The sequence below is a fragment of the Callorhinchus milii genome, unplaced genomic scaffold (assembly GCF_018977255.1).
Source record: "Callorhinchus milii isolate IMCB2004 unplaced genomic scaffold, IMCB_Cmil_1.0 Scaffold4, whole genome shotgun sequence".
Classification (NCBI taxonomy): domain Eukaryota; kingdom Metazoa; phylum Chordata; class Chondrichthyes; order Chimaeriformes; family Callorhinchidae; genus Callorhinchus; species Callorhinchus milii.
This window is the reverse complement of record NW_024704745.1, coordinates 14,160,337-14,179,536: the sequence shown is the minus strand read 5'-3', so window position 1 is coordinate 14,179,536 and position 19,200 is coordinate 14,160,337. Positions and strand designations below refer to the sequence as shown.

Here is a 19,200-nt window from a genome sequence, read left to right as displayed (position 1 = left end):
CTATGTGGATTCCCACAAAATATACAGTCAATTCACTTTACAGTATATTCTGTGAGACATCTTGAATAAATAAAACGACAATAACCAATTGACATAGAAACATGATTTATACTTCATAGGAGAGGGCGTGCATGTGGGAGCGACATGGACATTTTTTTCGGATATCGCCTACCGTTCATGAGTTATTTTCAGTCTTGCATTTTTCGCTGCAGTTACACCTGGTGGTTGCCGGGTCAAAGTGGTGCTGTGGCATTTTGGATCACAGAGCACGTGCGTAGCCAAGCGGCGGGAACAAAATAAAACACAGACAAAGCTAAGCCATGGGAACAACAACAAAATTACATTTTTAAAGTGCCGAGTCCTCCCACTGAGTCCTCCGAAAAGGAGTCCTCCAACAGGAGTCCTCCCAGCAGAGTATAGATAAGGATGAAATGTCTGTCCGTGGAAATGGATTCTTGGTTTGCAAGTGTAGCTGTAGTGGGTACAGCTAGTAATGTATAAATTGTAATGGTCCCAGTACTGATCTGGTCCCTGTGGCACACCACTGATTGGTTTGCAATAAAAGAAATTTCTTCCCACTGAGTCACAAAATTAAATTAATCCCTACATTGGTGCCCGAACAGGAACCCTACTGTGTTGAAGTGGGATAAATACAAATGTTTAATATCGTTTAGAAATTGAAGTATTGGTGTAATTTGATAAGTTTAGTGAGTTGGAGATTGACTTTTGGTGTATACTGGTGGGGTGGTGTTAATTATACTGAGACATGGCAGTTATACCAGCCAACCAATATTATGTCCTGTATAATTGGATACATTATCAGATATTGTCTGATCCCATTTCGTGGCTAATGATCATGGGGTCCTCTATTTACGTCATTGGCTCTGTCCTCTCTCTCATTTACTTGTTTTTTGACAAGAAAAGATGTGATAGAGAGTCCGAAGTCAAAGCGTGAGAACTTGAACTTCAGAATGCACTGGCCAGAGAAGCAGAAGTTAAAGTGAAAGAACTCAGTGAAGATATCATCAGCAAACTTAGGCATATTATGGAAAAAGAGCAGGAGGAGCTTTTACAGGACAAACTAACAAGTAATTGAGATGGGTGGAAGGCTTTGTGATGCATTAAAAAATAAAGGGTTAGTGTGAAGGGTAGTGAACCTAAAACTCATCATGAATTGAAAGAAACTCCAATGCGGCTTAAACAAGCAAAGATACAGGAGTTGGAAGAGAAACTAGTTAGTTATCAAGAAGAGGTATATGAGGGACAAAATAGGGAAAATGAAAAGAAAAAACCTTTGCCATTGCATCCAGTCATTCAACACAAAGTGAAGGGTGAAGGTGATGCAGAACAAGAGTGAGCTAAAATGAGAATAGCATACAACACGAAAACCAAATGCATACTGTCATTTCAACCAGGTAGAACATGTGTCAATACAGAATACATGTGATGACACAGAATATTTTAGGTCATTAGTAGATACATTATCAATTTTTAATACTTTACCATTGGACATGAAATATGGGAAAAGCGATCTAAACGACTTAAAAAGAAACATCTTAAATGCTGTAGGATATGATAGAGGAGATCCGAGTACAGCATTGCACAAGTGTAGACAGACACCAGATGGACATTCTAATTGTTAGATAGACAGATTATGGGAAGCATTCAACTGAACATTTGGTCCAGGATTAGATCGTAGTGGTCTGGAATACTTTACAGAAAGGTGGCACAAAGTGATTATTAGCCATTCCTACCACCTTATAAGGCTAGTTTCAAAGAAAGCTGGGATAGGGAAAATGAGGACCATAATGAGAAATGGATCACAAGGAAAATAATGAAGTGGGAGGCAAGACAGGGTGAGAGAGAAAATTTAAAAAGTTAAGTAGCCACATTAGTGGAAAATAAACCTAAAGAGATGTGGAAAAATGAGGGCCCTTCACAACGTGGTAAGGGAAAGCCAAATTTCCGCGCAAAGAAAAGGGAGAAACCGTAGGTGCAAAGACACGAGTGGTTTGTTACCATTGTGGAAAACCAGGACATATCAGGTCTGAGTGTAAAGATGTAGAATGTCAAACTTGTGGTAAAAAGGGACACATTAGTCCTGATTGTAGATCCAAAATAGAATGTTAGAATTGTGGTAAAAATTGGACATATGACAAAATATTGTAGACATGACGAGAAAAGTACTGGTTTGGATCTAAAAGACATGGTTGCAGAAATCAGAAAGCTGCAAAGTGAAATGAAAGCTTTTCAAAGTCAGGCAACTGCAGCACCTGGTGTCCTTCCGATGTATAACATACAGGGAGGAGATGGAGTTCATGGAGGGCTTGATTGACAATCGGAGGCCTCCACTGAGATAATGTGCCCAGTAGAAATTGATAATCATGGAAGACCATGTATTAATGTTGGAATAAGAGGCCATTGTAAACTATTTTTATTGGACACTGGTGCTTCTTGAACTGCTATACGTGAAAAAGTCCCACAAAATTCGCAGTTTGCATCTAAAAGAGTTACTCAATTAGGTGGGTTTACAGGCAATTGTCAATACGGGATGGAATCAATTCCAATTCCACTTCAAATGGAACATTCAGAAATAAAATGGCCACATATTTTGGTGAACACTCCAGACAATTTAAACATTATTTGTGCAAATCTGATGGACAAATATCATTTGATAATTGATTTGGCAAATAAACTACTATGGCCAATTAAGAGTCCCAAACCTGGCACATATACTTGGAATAAAATAACATATCATGGAGCTGTTTATGCGATTAAGAAAACCGAGGCGTATGACTGAAAGGAAGTGTTAACTATGACAATGTTAACATTGCTAACATGCTAACCACTAATAATATTGTTTCCGCAAATCTCAGACATGATTGTGGAAAGTTAGCAGGACAGGTTAACATCATTGGAGAAGATCATTCACATCCGCAGAAGCAATATTGCTTTCCTCAGGAAGTTGACGCATATGTGCAAGCCACTATAATTTAATCGCTGAAACAGGGTGTTTTAAGAAGGATTGCAACCTCTAATAATTCTCCCATTTTGGCCAGTAAGAAAACCAATAATAATCCCTTAAAAAAAAATTGGTCACTCAATCCACCACTATTTGTGGGACACTGAAGTGTGCAATTGGCTGCCGTGTTTCGACCACAAAATATACAGTCCATTCACTTTACAGTATATTCTGTGAAGCACTTGGAGACATCTCAAAGATGTGATAAGGCGCTACATCAAATGCAAGAATTGTTATTAATATTATTATTATTATTGTTATTATTATTATTATTATTATTATGCCTGAGTTCGGATTGACAGACTCTTCGCAACTTCTATGGTAGGATTTTAGCCCATTGATGTAACAATGAGATGCATTGTGAGATTAGTTGAAGGTTGGCGTTGCCTGGAGACAGTGACAGCTACATGGCAGCAGCTCGAGTCTGCTCAATGCAATAACTTTACCTGCAGCTCGACCCTGGCTCAACACCATGCATCTGTCACTGAGGTAGGTCCCGTTGCATCACCCGCATTTGGTATTGCGGTGTCAGGTACTAGTACAGGAGAGGGAAGCTTTTTTTGAAAGGTTATTTTGCAATTTTGGTTCTTAGTCCACGCAGAGAGTGTTGATTAGTGCCTTGCTTCAAGATAGACTAAAATCCCTGTGCTGAAATTCAAATCCCTCCATATCTTTTCCCCACCCTATCTCTGCAATCTGATCCAGCCCCATTTTCCTGCCCACTCCCTTTGCTCCACAAATGCCAGTCTGTTGCATGTTCCTCACACCCTCCAAAACACCATTGGCAGCTGGGCTTTCAGTCACTATCATTGAGAATAAAGGAATGTGTCTCTATTTTGGTTTGTAAAACAGACAAAAACAGTCAGCTCTAATTTTTCTTCTTTGTTTAGGTTTCGGACTTTGTACAGTGGACCTTCCATTCTCTCCAGGACATATACATCTCTATCAGGAAGTTTGCAGTCCAAGGGTTGTTGTCCTGAATTAGCTAAAGGTATTAATTAATATTCGTATCAATAAAATAATAACATAATATAGTATATTCTTTTACTTTTACTTGGTGACAACTAAAGAGCAGCATTTTTAAATGCTTTAAATGCTTTAAATAATTTTTATATTATTTTTTGCAATTTTACTGTATAATAATAAATATGAGGCTTTACTGTGAATAAGAAATACCGATATTTGAGTAACTGAAAATATAAAAGTTTATGCTTTCTCCTGTGTTAATTCATGGAAGCTTCATATTTTAATTTAATTGATAAATTATACACCTCAATTTTCATTTTCACATCAATCATTCACACAACATTAACACATCAATTTTCACTCCAATATGTTTAGGAGATTTAGTTACATTGTTAAGCGTTATATTATGCACTGCAGACCTTTAAAATAATTGTTTTTAATTTTAAAAATATAATTTATACAAGATGTTTAATAACTTGCATGTATCTAACACACAGGGCATTCTAAAATATTCGTACACAATGGTGAGTGGCAGCATAAATTCAATACTAGATTTACTGTCTTAAAATAAGTTAAAAACAATTAAATCTCCACTGAGCCAGTTAATGAATGTTCAGTGGAGCGAATTGGATGGATAATGTGCACCTTATATAAAATATTTGAAGACGCTGATTTGTAGAATATTCTTTTGGTTTCAACCTTTTTTTGGTAAATATCTTTTGCAAATTGCAAATTATGGGACTTTATTTTTAGTGACATTAATATCCACGGAAATTAAATAAATGTTACAGTTATATCAAATCTTGAGGTTAATTCAAAAGAACAAGTTATTTCTTTTTGTTTGTTTCTTCAGTTCGAGATAAAATACTAAACATCACCGGTACATTTAAAGACTGGAGGTAAGTTGACTCCTCCAACTTTAACTGTAAAAAGTAGCTTGGGTAATTTCTAATGATAAGATAAAGAGGGTAAGGTGTGGTACAATATGGAAAACTTGCCATTGCACCAACAAATGCAACAAATAGAGTTCAAAGGACATCTGCCTTAGCCTGGTTGGAGGATTTTTACAGGCAGCTTGTGATATGCCAGCCACCTTGATGTTCTGGAGTCCATTCCCTGTGATGTTTTGGACCTGAGTGCAAGCTTGAATAAACCTCAACATCCATTGGCTGATCAAAATGCACCTGCTGGAAATGTCCGCTTCCCCCAGGAAGTTTTCTTGCTGACCCTGTGAGCAGGATAACCTTCAGGAGATAGCTAGTGGTTGTGCAGCTATTTCCCCTCTCATACCCCTATGTTTGCTGCATCAAGCAACTCATTATCTACACAAGTGTCTTTGACAATGCAACATTCTCCAGCACTACATAAAACAATAATAAATTGGTTAAAACAATAATAAATTGATCATTTTCAATCTACGACTGTTTGGGGACATTGCTGTGCACAATTGGCTGCTGCGTTCGCCCACAAATACACAGTCAATTCACTTTACAGTGTGTTCTGTGAAGCGTTTTGGGACGTCCTCCCGACGTGAAAAGCTCTATAACAAATGCAAGGATTATTATTATTATTACATAATAATTATTATTATTACATTGGAGAGTCAGCCATGATTATCAGCTCAAAGTCTGATGTGGGGCTTGAACCCACAATCTTCTGACTCAGACCTGATTGTGCTGAGCCAGGCTGATAGCTTCCCTCTAATTTTATTTGCAGTATTCTCTGGACAGTCTTTTATAGGGGTGGGGTTACCCATAACAAGTGGTTACCTTTCGAGTTTCTCTCATGCTTACACTTTCTTTTCAGTAAACATTTTGAGGATACAGATGAAAATGCTGCATTAAGTTCCTTATTGGTTGGAAAACAGGAAGACTTGCCATTTCGTCGAATGAAAGACAGTTATGTAGAAGTGTACCTACCCCTTGGAACCCAGCCACAGCTAAGAAAAATGTATCTTAATGTATTTAACTGTGTAAGGTGCAGTAACTGTTTTACATACAGAGCATGCATACGGTTTAAACTGTTTATTGCACATCATAATGAAATTGAATCCTACCCCCATTTTTCTTTAACCAGATTTGGTGCAATCCTCGAAGATCTTGATTTGATTGGAGGTAAATCTCTTTTTAATAATTTCCCTACTAAAATATCCAAATTTCCATGTTTTTCGGTCACGCTTTCCAGTAGCTGTTGCCCCAAGCCTCAGAGTTTCCTCATCAGCTATCTGACGGACAGATGGTTGGATCTGTCAGATATCTGCTTACGAGCTTCCTTGTAACTTGATGCTGTGCTATATCAAATGCAAGGATTATTAAATACTATTTTAAATACTTTTTTTTAAACTCAGGCACCAAGATATTATCTAGTGTGAAAGGTGTTATATAAATTACTTTTGGACTTGTTGTTTCAGATGTAAGCATCACTGCAATATTTCTTATCTTTTATTTTTCATGTGTTTTTAAAGACAAATTGATCATTCCTACATTAGACTCTGTTGCAGTAAATCTTAGGACAGCCTCTTTCAGTGCTGTAAACATTGTACAATTTTAAATTCTTCAAAGGTGACCTAGATTGTTTCCTAATTATTGATGATGAATGGTTCTATTTCAATAGTTGGTTGCCTTAACTTTTAACAAGTATGTCTTTTTCCTAAAAAAACAGTTTTAATAGCTTATCTCCACACCAAAAATGAAGAATATTCAAGAACCCCTCTTCTTATTATTACTGCACTTGTTGAGAAGATAGGTATGTTGATGTCTTTTTAAAAAAAAGCGTGAATTTATGCTTGTAAAAGTGAAGTGCGTTAGTTTTTAAATTGTGGATTTATTGTCATTTGGACCAAACTTCGAGATTTAATGAACATGACGTACAGATGGGTTCACTATTCATCATATAATTGTAATAGTAACATATTTGATATAGTGCCTTATCACGTCATTGAGACATCTCAAATCTCTTCACAGAAATATATTGTAAAGTGAATGACTACATATTTTTTGTGCGAATATAATATAACTAATAAAACCACAATGTCTGTCTGTCTGCGCTTCAAGAAGGATCTCAATAACTGATTGACGTAGAGACATGACTTATACCTCATCGAAAAAGTCCTGCACTGGGAGTGACATGGGCATATTTGTTTTCGGGTATCTCCTATCGTTGATGAGTTATGACCTAAAATGTATTTCGGTTTTGTGTTTTCTGCTGCAGTTACACCTGGTGGCCGCCGAGTCAGAGTGGCTATGTGGCATCATGCAGTTACACCTGGTGGCCACGCCGGCTGACCGTGGCACTGTGGCATCCTGCATTACAGAGCACGCACGTAGCCAAGTGGCGGCGGGAACAAAATAAAGAACGCAGATGAAGCTAAGCCGCGGCAACAACAACAAAATTATATTTTTAAAGCGCCTTTCAAGTCGGGAGAATTTCCCAGTGATGATAAATTATACATTTACATTTATTAATATAAAGATGCCTAATAATAATAATAATAATATTATTATTATTTCACACACTAATTTGGCCTAAGCCAAAATCAAACCTGTCGAGGATAATCAAGTGTATCTGTATGTCTGTGTGTCAATCTATACTCCATATTGGATCCTTTGGTTGCAAGCGAAGCTAGTATAGCTCGTATAATATAATTAAAAACTAACACACCTCACTTTGACAAGCCTAAAGCTTATCTTTGTGAGTTATGGTGAATTTATCAGAAGCCAACAACATGTTTTGTTCCATTAAATTGATATATTGTAGTTGTTTGCAGAGATTTGATGGTTATGCAAGAATGCACTACAGTGTCCACCCACAAGCATTAATGGCTCCCTCTCTATCTCTCTTTATGGCATCTTGTGATAGAACATCTAGTACTTAATATTTAACTGTATGTTTTGTTGGCAATATGCTAAGGATATGTTTTAGAGCAAGATTAGATGTACAGATGAGTGATGGAAGGATTCCTAAACAGGATTAACATTTAAAGGGAAAATTTCCTAAGTGCATCTCACTCAGAAGGGATGAATACTCTATGTGTAGTGAAGACTGTATTGTATCCAAAGTATGTAGATGACTATACCTACATTTGCCTGCAAATTAGATTTTAGCAACTTGTGTTCATGGGCTTCAAGATCTCTTTGCTCATCTACCTCGCTTAATAATTTTCCATTTAGAATGTATTCCCATCATTCATTCAATCTTGCATCCAGTACCTGATTTAACAAATTATGATGGTCTAGTCTCTTCAGCTAATTCTATTTGTGAAGATAAAGTTGTAAACCAAAATGAGGAGTGATGTGAATGACTTAGAATATTAAACAGATTTTTCTTTATTGTTTGGTTAGGAATTATTGTGCCATCACCCATCTTTATGGAAAAGTAGACGAAGGAAGTTGTCGTCACATTAACATATTTTGTTAGAACAATCCTGAAGCTCTCAAATACAGAACATTTGAGCAAATAAGCAATTAGGCATTTAATTGTCTTTTGTTGTAATGTCTGTCAATCAATCGCTTTACATTCTCTTGCAACATATTGGTTTTCAGATTTGCAGAAAAAGACTATCCTTCCAGACAGTGATATTAAATTCACTGGTAATGTCACCTGGGTGGGAAGCTCATCGATAGAAGTCCTGATGCATATGTCTCAGGTTAGATAATTTTGTAAAATGTTCACATTTCATTGAAGAACAAAAGTTGGATTCTTTATTTACAAAATGTGGACTAAAATTTGTTGTATTCCCTTTTTAATACTGTAGTAAAGTAATGACAACATAAAGCACCAGGTCAGAGTGCACCTCTCTCTAGGTCCTAGCTGGACAAGTTGCAGAAAAGCTTGCAATATCAATGGCAAGCTGTGCGGTTTTAGCTGGTTAGACTCCAGCAATACCCCAGCGCACGCTCTGGGGTCCCAAAACCTTGGCTCTTGCAAAACTGCGCCTAATACTTTCCAGAATTAGGTAAGCAGGATGCATCCCCCCAGGAGAGAGTGTGCATTCTATTCCAGCAATTTATCTCAGGAATTCCCATCCGCAGGTGGGATACATGGAATCCTCAGCTTGGTTTGGATACTCTTAAGCACGGTGATGGGTTTCCGCATGTGTCAGACACCCGCCTGACCAAAATTAAAAGTGGCTCCTTCCTTTTCAGATTCTAGCAACTGCCATCTTTTTGATCTAAAGTGGGCAAGTTTTACATTGTAGATTTTAAACCTTACATCAGGTTCAAAGTTTCGTAATTTAAGATACATGCAACCCTTGACTCTCGTTCACCACAACATAATGGCTCCAGGCTGCTCAATTGAAATTAATTTTTGGTTGAGTACAGCACAGATTTTGCATCCCTCCCCCACTCCTCAGCAAATCAATGCTGGGAAAGAAATAATTAAATACAGAATAGACCGGAAACGGAAAGAGACCTTACCTTGCTCTGACACCTGGTGGTTCACCCTGGTATTAGTTTTCACCAGCTTTAAATTAGGATTTTCCCCTTTTATGGTTTGTGTTTTTATTCTCAATTTCCAAAGTGTTGGATAACAATTCTTGGAAAATTATGTATTCTTCCTCAATGTTTGAAACTTTCACTTGCAAATACGATGATTCTTTCATCCAACAGCATAAAGTTAATGTCGGGACGATGTAAGAATATCATATCTTGAATAATCAAGTCAATTATGAAATTTAAAGGGGAATTAAATGAACATTTGAAGATTGATAAGAGAAAAAACACTGTGTGGAACTAGGATTAGAGTTGGTAGCTAAGTAAGGGCACCAGTAGAGCACAGGTACAGAGGACTTAATGGCCTTTTGTGCTGAAATGTCTATGATTTTTATGAGATGATTGTAACAAAGTAAGCCAAAAGGACATAAATCTGGAATGCATTGATTGTAATGTTAATTAAAAACAAATGGTAAACAAGTCAAATTTACGTGCTCAATGTATAGTACCAGGAAATTAGTGAAAAATGTGAATAATTATCTTAAGATTCAATAGACCAAAAATTCCACCTGAACGACCATTTTGTTTTAAGATTTAAGATTAAACAAAATTTGGAAAATGTTTTGAAAATTCTTAATTTTTTCTTAATTTAGAAGTTAATTTTCTGCAGTTCGTAAAAGTAATCTGATCTTTGGTGTTTAAATAAGACTTGTTAAATAATATCTAGAGAAATGAAAGTAGTAAAAATAAATAAGCAAACTTACTTGCAATGGGATCGGAAATTGCTAGAAATACACAGTGGGTAAAAGATGAGAGGTTAATGTTTCAGCTATGAATCTTTGTAAGAAAACTGGTGGAGACAAAGAGCTTATCATTTAATTGTGCTTTTCTGTTTCAAGTATTGCGATGGCAACTTCAATCTTGTACTAGATGCTACTTTCCTGTTGGTGGCAAGAGACACAGAAAATCAAAGGTGATTACATTACCTATTAATATTACATAAAAAGCACAGACGGAGTAAAAGCCACTTGGTCTATCAAGCCAGCTTTTCCCAAAGATGATGCACAACCTAGTCTATTATGTGGAGCTTCCATTGACAAAGGGAACCGTGTAGAGGTAAATAAAATGCTATACATGGGATTGAGAAAGTAAACTAAAAACAATAATAATAAAATTTCCTGATTTCCCATATAGCCAGCTCACCACTGAAGGGCCTTTCTGAGCATGGGCCATTAATTAATAATTAATCAATAATATTAATTAGTGATTATTAATGGTTAATATTAATTAATTGTAATAGGGGCTTTGCTTACTGATCATGTCCTTTCCCTCTTACAGAGCAGCATATGTTAATCCACTGAAACTTGAAAATAAAGCAGAGGAAGATATTTTTAGAAAAGGACAATGTAAGTCTTTTTTTCTTCTGTTATTGATAAATAATTATTACAAATCTAGATTCAGCCACAGAGACACAAGGAACACACTGATACCACTCAATGTTTGTGAATAGTTGGCAATTAGAAGGCAAAAACATAAATGGATAAAGATTACAGAAATGAACACATTATCAGTACCAGTATCCAAGATCAAAGATAATAATAATCTTTGTATTGGATATAGCGCTTTATCACATCTTTGAGACGTCTCAAAGCACTTCACAGAATATACTGTAAAATGAATTGACTGTATATTTTGTGGGTAAAACACAGCAGACAATTGCACACAGCAGTATCCCACAAACAGTCGTGGATTGAAATGACCAATTTATTATTATTATTTTTTTAAAAGGAATTATTACCCCCGGAAAATCGATCCGCCAATCCACTAACACCTGGGTTCCTACTTACTGCTAGGTAAACAGAGGCGCGTGGAGTAATTTCGCTCTGCTGGGAATCAAACCTAGGTCTCTCCTACATTACCACTTTTACATTTTGGGATAGGAGACAAGCGTCCAAAGACAAGGAGCCTTCCAGAAAGAGGCCTGATCAGTCTCCTGTAAACCTCCTCATATTATTGGAGGGAAAGTCTGAGAGTTGCTGAGTTCAGGAGTGAAAAAGCCTGCAGAAAATCAGGTCAAGGTCAGCACCAACTCTGCAGCAGGGAGAAACGTATCCTGGTGGAATCCAGAAACTGGGTTCCTCTCCAGCGGGCACATATTGTGTTTTCAACCATACCAACTCAGCCCCTTCCTGCTCTGGGTAGTTCAAAACAAAACTGTGACAAGAAATATAAAATTAAAAAATGTGACTTAATATCTAAAATATCTTAGCTCAAAGCTTGGCACTGTCTACAAATTTACACTTTACAGTAAAATCCTGTGCAGCACTTTGAGACATACTCCTGATGTGAAATATATCAAATGGAGATTCTTCTTATTATTGCTATAACAATGCATTATACTACTCGGATGTATCAGGGACATATATCCAATGCCATTCTAAATGGTGGGCCACAATATTCAAATTGTGGATTGTGACTTATACAAGGTCATGAGATATTGGCCTTTAAGACAAAGAACTCTGGAAACATACAATGTGATCAATATCAAACTAACGTTAAATCAACCCCAATCACACAGTTTAAAATCTAAACATATCAGTGGGATGTCAAATGGTATTTAAGCATTTCAAAATTTACAGGAGCTTTAAGGCGTAGAACGCTTTGGGATGTCCTCCGGATGTAAAGGCGTTTTAAAAAAGTAATTTGTTGTTGATGTTGGATATAGTTTATGATGTTATAGTTTTGTTGGAAAAGCTAATTGCAGACAGACTTTATATATATATTCTAGCTGTGTAATTTTGTTCAGTAGAAGATCAGAATACATCTGAAAAATGCAGTAGATTTTGATAAATATTAATAGTCATCTAATTTCCCCAGTGAATAAAAGAAGGCGTATTAGTCTAAAGGAGACCTCCCTACTGAGAAAGGCACCTAATGAAGAAGAAAGAAAAATTATACATGAATTATTTCTTCATACTTTGGATCCAAGGTAAGCCCAGTTTACAGTGTGCCAAATGCGACCTCAGTTTAACACCATACCTAAAGGATGGCATTTGTTTTGAAAGTGGCTTAGTCAATGACAGAGCAGCAGTACTAACAGTTTGTTCACAGTCTTAAATAAGCTAAATCAATGCTAGTGGAAAACTGTGGGCAAATAAGTGCAGGTGTAACTATGCAGATTTACTTGTGTGCATCCCTGTTGAGGGCAACAAATGTTAGAGGAATGAGCTATGAGCAACAACAAGCAAGAGCTCTTTATTCTTGACAGGAGATATCTCAGAGGGGACCTTATAGACATATATAAAAATTTTACATGAAAAAGTATTGAAAAAGTAAATCCAGAACAGTATTTTGGGATGCACAAAGTGGACCTGGTTTAGTGTTACCAAAGGGCAATTTCAGCACATGTACCAGAAAGTCTTTCTTTACCCAAAGGGTAATTAATGCCAGGAAGTGTGGTTCAAGCCAGGACGCTAAAAAAAAAAGAAAAAAAAAAAGAAAATAAAAAAAAACAGCTTGAAGCTGTGGTGGGAAGGTGGTAGGGTGGGTACCCTGGAAGGATGAGATCACATGGGCTGAAGGGTCAACTTCATCTGAACCGATCTTGTGATCTTGTATTTTTTTTAAAAAAACGTTTATTCTTAGAACAGTAAGCTTTTCTGGTCGGATCTTGCCACAGAATGCAAAGTGGATGGAAGATACAAGACTAAAAAGTCTGGAGATGTGTCATCCAAAGGTAGTAGTAATAATAATAATCCTTGCATTTGATATAGCACCTTATCACGTCTTAGAGACCTCTTAAAGAGCATCACAGAATACATTGTCACAAGTGAATCAACTGTATATTTTGTGGAAGAAACGCGGTAGCCAATTGTGAACAGCAATGTCCCACAAAAAGTAGTGGATTGAGTGACCAAAGTATTTTTATTCATTTTGAAGGAATTATGATCCCCAGAAAAGCGATTTGCCAATCGACTAACAACCAGATTCCTACTTACTGCTAGGCAAATAGAGGGGTGTGGATTAAGGAAACTTGCCCAAAGTTTTGCCCAGCCGGGAATCGATCTCAGTAGACAGATACAATACAAAATGCAATGCAAAATTATATTTGTATAGTGCCTTTCACGTGGGGAGGATAGTAGATAGAATACAAAGATTCACTGCCTTTCGGCAGCATCACAGTGTGATCCAAGAATGACTTATAGTGAGGGCGATATCAAGGCTTAGTTAATAACTGGTTTTATTTAATTGGCAGCGATGGATTAAAGTAATATCAGAAGGCTTGATTTGTATTAACATAAAGTCACACAACTATCCCAATTATGTTATTTTTGAATGGTATTAATATTTGCCAGCAGCTAAGAAATATTCTGCTTTTGTGTCTGTTAAACACTTTATTTTTCACTTTATCAGTTGTCTTTACCAAAAATGTCAAATACATAAAAGCGAATTTGCTTTGAGAGCCAATGCAGACTCAATTTGCTAAATGTCCTACTCTGCGCTGTAAATTTTTATGATTCTAGGTAGATGCTTGAAAAAGAAATATCTTAAATAGTATGGGAGCAAAGAGTGGAGATTAAGCGATTAACAGATTGGACGACTTACGTTGAGAAAAACACCAGGGCAGACTTGAATAGCATGTTTCTATGCTCTAACATTCTATGATTCTATGTATATGATAATCTACTTGCAGGAGGAAAATTAATATCTTGGTGTTGTTTATCTTTTCTGCAAGCCTTCACAGCTAAAAAAACAAGTTGAATCTATAAAGAAATACCGATATTAAGCATCTTGTATTTCTTGTAATGTATAGGAACATAGGAACAGGAGAAGCTTGTCATACTGCTGCAGCATTTGATTGGATCATGACAAATCCTTCAATCCAATTCCCCTGCCTTTTCTTTATACCCCTTAATATCTTTAACATCCCAAGCATACACATCTCTCTTTTAAATAACCTAATCAATTCTACATTGCAAAATCGATCAACTCGGTTTTAGTGCTTCAAGTATAATTGCATTTGTATTACTGATGTATATATAAAGAAATAACTTAATATTATTTAGAAGTATAAGATTGAACAGTAATTTAATTTATTTTTCTAAAACCCAGGAGCACAGCATTCACCGAAATATCTTTGGTGGGTTTCTGATGAAGAAAGCCTTTGAGCTGTCATGGGCAAATGCTTGTATGTATATGTAAGTAATTAAATCTGGTTCATTGCTAAATATGTGTATTGCAGAGTGGTGCGACGGTTCTCACCCCTTGATGTACGTGCAAATTTTATTAATGCTTTTGTACTAAGTGGCCTCTGTTTCTCTTCTATCCCTGCCGGTGGAAGTCCCTATTTCAAAGATGACTCAACCAATTCCCAGTTAACCCCAATGCCCGGTAACTGGACTGTCTAATCGGAGTCTGCTCGCACTAGTAAACCTGGAATGTTGACAACGACCCTCTGAAGTGCTTACTCCTTTTCTTGTCTAGAATACTAGAGACTCGAGGATACATTTGGTGAAAACAACAGCTCTTTATTAAAACCTAGCAACCCTAGGTTACCCTGCATATGAGGAACACAACAATGGAAGATATACAACAATAGCATCAAACATAACTATCACGCATAACTATAACAACTGGCAGCACAATACTACATTAGTGAAGGAAGATGAAACTAACCCTGACTGCACAGTAAACCTGTACACGTCACTATATACCGGATGACGACTATTAGATAGTGATTGCAAGCGCCGAGTAGTGCTTTATATAAGTGCGTGGCTCCATCCACCGTATGATGCGAATGTGAGGTGTTTTTTTTTGCCGCGCTAGGGTCCACGTGTTATTTTACTCTGACTGTCAATCAAGCAATCCTGGACCTTTGCATTGCTGTAACTCGTGTTTGCTGCTTACTAACTCTGTGCTGCAAACAGCTTCCGCAACTTGGAATCTTACAGGATCAATTTAAAGGGACAGGCCTCCCCATTTCCCTTAAATGGTATATAGTTTATATATACATATTATTTACACATTACAAAAGACTGCAAGAACAGGGTAACCGTGACAGTGGGTAAAGATAAGATTCTCTCACCAAAGATGTATATATTATTTTAATGTATTTATCAGAGTCCAGATAAAGTAAAGCTAAATCAGTTAGGAAAACTCAATTTTATATTTACAAAAGTGGGACAGTTTCTAACAGAAAATCCCAGAGTGGAAAATAGTGAATATTCCAGAGCCAATTGATGTTAAAGTGTTTAAGGTTCATCTGAATAATATGTTGTTGTAATTCTGAAATAATCAATTTTGAGAGCATTCTGTTTTGTTTATTTTCAGAAAATCAAGACCTTCTGAGGTATTTGTTGATAATATCCTGTTTCACAGACCAGTTGAGATCGGTTCTCTGCTATATCTCTCATCACAGGTAATGTCAAATGCAATTTCAGTACAAAATGATTTAATAGGCTTAATGAATAACAGTGTGCAGTTATATTTAGATGATTCTTAATTATTGCGGATATGATAAAATTCATCATCTTGTGAAATGAAAAATTTATTTAATGTGATCACACTATGCTCTTGGAGATGTCCCTATAATAACTTCTGCAGGAGAACATTCCCCAACTGTCATAAAATAGTTTTGCCCAGGATTTCTACAGCCATTGAGCTTTGTATCCAGCAGATCCAAGCATTTCAGTGCTGGTTTGCAGAATACCTTTGTAGTTGAGTTATTCCCCAAATCACTGAAATACTGTGATCTATGTGACTGCAGAATCAAAAGCAGCCCAGGCAGGCTGTCTCATTAATGATTGTGCTAAATTGGACAGACTGGGGATAGATCTGGCAATAAAACACTGTAACAATGCCCCACATAAAATGGGCACACATTATACATTATCAAGGTTTTGGTATTGGCCACCTCTGTCTGTTCAAGCTTCATGAGCATAAAGTGTTACATTTGAAGCATTCTTTGTTTGTGCATCTTGAATAGCTGCAGATGCCTTGGGATGGTGACAATTCAGATCCTCATTTTTAATCTCGACTGTAGCGCTTGCATTTTACAGACCCAGTATCATACACGCCTTAAACTCCTCCCTCCACAGGCTGCAGATCATCCAGAACTCTACCACCCTGTTCGCTCCCTCCGCTCAGCAGCCTCCGGCCGACTTCACGTCCCCCGCCTTGCTCACCCCACTATCGGTGGGCAGGCCTTTCGCCTCTCTGTACCCACCTTCTGGAACTCCATCCCACAGTCCCTCCATTTCGCCCCCTCCCTCGCCACCTTCAAGACCCACCTCAAGACCATCCTCTTCTATCTTGCTTTTGATCTCCCTGCTTCCCCCCCGCCCTCCCCTACGCTGACGCTCAGCTCGGGTCTGAAACTCTGTCCGTCCAGCGCCTTGGGACGTCCTCCCGACGTGAAAGGCGCTATACAAATATAATTTTGTTGTTGTTGATCTTCCACTGTAGCAATGATTGAATTACTTCATTACACATTGAATCTACATATCTTTGGCTGACTCTTCAGTGTGCTTAGGTAATCACTATTATCTGATTAAAGAATATTGTGATTTCATAGATATATTGTAATTGACACTATATCATATTTTGCACAGGTTTGTTACACTGAAAGGAATTTCATTCAGATCAGAGTGCACAGTGAAGTTGTCGATCCATTGACGCTGGAGCGCAAGACAACCAATGTCTTCCATTTTACTTTCTCCTCTGATAAAGAAGCGCCGAAGGTTTTCCCCAAAACATATGGAGGTAATATATTTTCGGGGGTGTGGAGAGAGAGGGAAAGCAATTCTCTAGAAATCTATAGAAAATTATGTTTGTTGAGATATTAAAACTAAGTTTTGCCCAAAAAATAGTCAATTCACTTAATATATTCTGTAAAGCACTTTGAGACGTCTCCATTGTGTGAAGCACTATATCAAATGCATGGATTATTATATTATTGGAAGTAATACAAGCCTGGACTAATTGTGAGCTCCAGTTCCTGATTTTCTACAGGAATCTGAGTTCATAATAGAATACCCACTACAGTATGTGAAAGAATTCTCAGCTGAAGAAAGTTAATGTTCATTCATGACTTGCAAGTTCAATAATAGGTGTTCAAAACAGGAATGGTAGAAGCAGAGATAGTTCAGTATTATTGGCATAATTCATGATATAGACTCAAAGCACAGATGAATTGGTCAAAAACTTTAAAATTCACCCTGAGCTAGTTCCAGATAACATTACTTCATATTTAAAAATGTATTTTAATGTTTGACTTTTGTTTTCAGAATCTATGCTTTATTTGGATGGAAAACGACACTATAAAGCATCAATCAAGGGAATTTGTGAAAACCTGTATTTTACATCAGATTGAATGGAAACTAAATCTCTAGCTTTTCTCAGATACATGTACTTTGCAAAATTTATTTCACATAAAGCAATAGTGCCCAACGTTCTTTCCTAGTCTTCAGTGGTAGTATATTTAACTTACATGTTCCAGAATATTTTCTGGATGCATTTTGTACAATCATAAATAGAAAAGATGCAATTGCCCTAAATATGTTTTTTCTTTGAGCTTTACTATAAATTCCTCCAGCAAAATGTCTTATGCAATTTTCAACTTTGAAAAATAGAAACTCATTGTTAGCCCAAGTCGAAAGAGCTTCTCCCAAATGTGATAACAGCAATAAGGATTTATATAGCGTCCTCTACGCCGGGGAGGGGAGACCGGCGAGGAGGACATTTGAATAGTCCAGCCAAGAGGTGACAAAGACATGGACCAGGGTTTCAGCGGCTTTTGGAGTAAGGTATTGGCAGACACGGGCAATGCGTCGGAAGTGGAAGGAAGTGGTGCTGGTGAGGGACCAGATATGGGGGAGGAAGGATAATTGGGGGTCGAACCTGACCCCTAAGTTGCGTACAAATTCGGAGAGTTATAGGGGAGGTTAGGTAGGTGAGAACCACGTGATTTTAGATGTTGATGAGAGCCAGAGTATGGCTTCCGTCTTGTCAACATTCAGCTGAAGGAAATTTGCACTCATGCAACTCCTGATGTCAGACAGGCAGACTGACAGAACACACCTCACAGGGGACTGGGGGTCACAATGTGAGGTGGAAAAATAGAGTTGGGTATCGTCCACATACATGTGGAAGTGTACCCCAAGTCTGCAGATGACATCCCCAAGAGGGAGCATGTAGATCAGAAAGAGGAGGGGGCCAAGGATGGATCCTTGGGGTACCCCGTAGGTAACCAGGTGAGAGCAGGAGGAGAAGCCGTTTGTGCAGATGTACTGCTGGCGCTTCGTGAGGTAGGACTCGAACCAGGCGAGTGCGGTCCCACTGAGGTGGATGACGGAGGAAAGGCGGTGGAGGAGGATGGCGTGATCGACTGTGTTGAAAGCAACGGAGAGGTCCAGGAGGACAAGGAGGCAGAGGGAACCCTGGTCACAGATCGAGAGGATGTCATTTGAGACTTTCACAAACGTAGTCTCTGTACTGTGGGCAGGCGGAAACTGGACTGGAGGGGTTCGAAGAAGGAGTGGGAGGAGGTGTGTACAGAGTTGATTTTCAACAACGCGTTCTAGGACTTTTGCGAAGAAGGGCAGGTTTGAAATAGGGCAGTCGTGGCTGGGGGTTGAGGGATCTAGGGAAGGTTTTTTGAGGAGCGGAGTAATGATAGCAGTTTTGAGAGGGGCAGGGATTGATCCGGTGGAGAGGGACTGGTTGATGACATCAGCCAGTAGTGGGCAGAGGCAGGGGAGCTGGATGACCAGCAAGTTGGTG

General features: G+C 37.8%; 1 protein-coding gene across 1 annotated transcript; it reads left to right on the top strand.

Annotated features, from left to right (window-relative positions):
- Nucleotides 1-8,004: 8,004 nt before the first annotated feature.
- LOC103189994 (acyl-coenzyme A thioesterase 9, mitochondrial-like) lies at nucleotides 8,005-17,791 on the top strand. Its single transcript, XM_007910595.2, has 10 exons — nucleotides 8,005-8,045; nucleotides 8,456-8,633; nucleotides 10,320-10,393; nucleotides 10,759-10,826; nucleotides 12,298-12,409; nucleotides 13,066-13,156; nucleotides 14,533-14,618; nucleotides 15,751-15,838; nucleotides 17,031-17,181; nucleotides 17,706-17,791. The coding sequence occupies exons 1-10, from the start codon at nucleotides 8,005-8,007 to the stop codon at nucleotides 17,789-17,791; spliced, it is 975 nt and encodes a 324-aa protein (XP_007908786.1).
- The last annotated feature ends 1,409 nt before the right edge of the window (nucleotides 17,792-19,200 follow it).

Coding starts and splice junctions, on each gene's coding strand:
- LOC103189994 (XM_007910595.2), top strand. CDS start 8,005: ATGAATACTCTATGTGTAGTGAAGACTGTATTGTATCCAAA. Junction 10,827..12,297: donor TATTTTTAGAAAAGGACAAT/GTAAGTCTTTTT, acceptor TAATTTCCCCAG/TGAATAAAAGAAGGCGTATT. Junction 14,619..15,750: donor GCAAATGCTTGTATGTATAT/GTAAGTAATTAA, acceptor GTTTATTTTCAG/AAAATCAAGACCTTCTGAGG.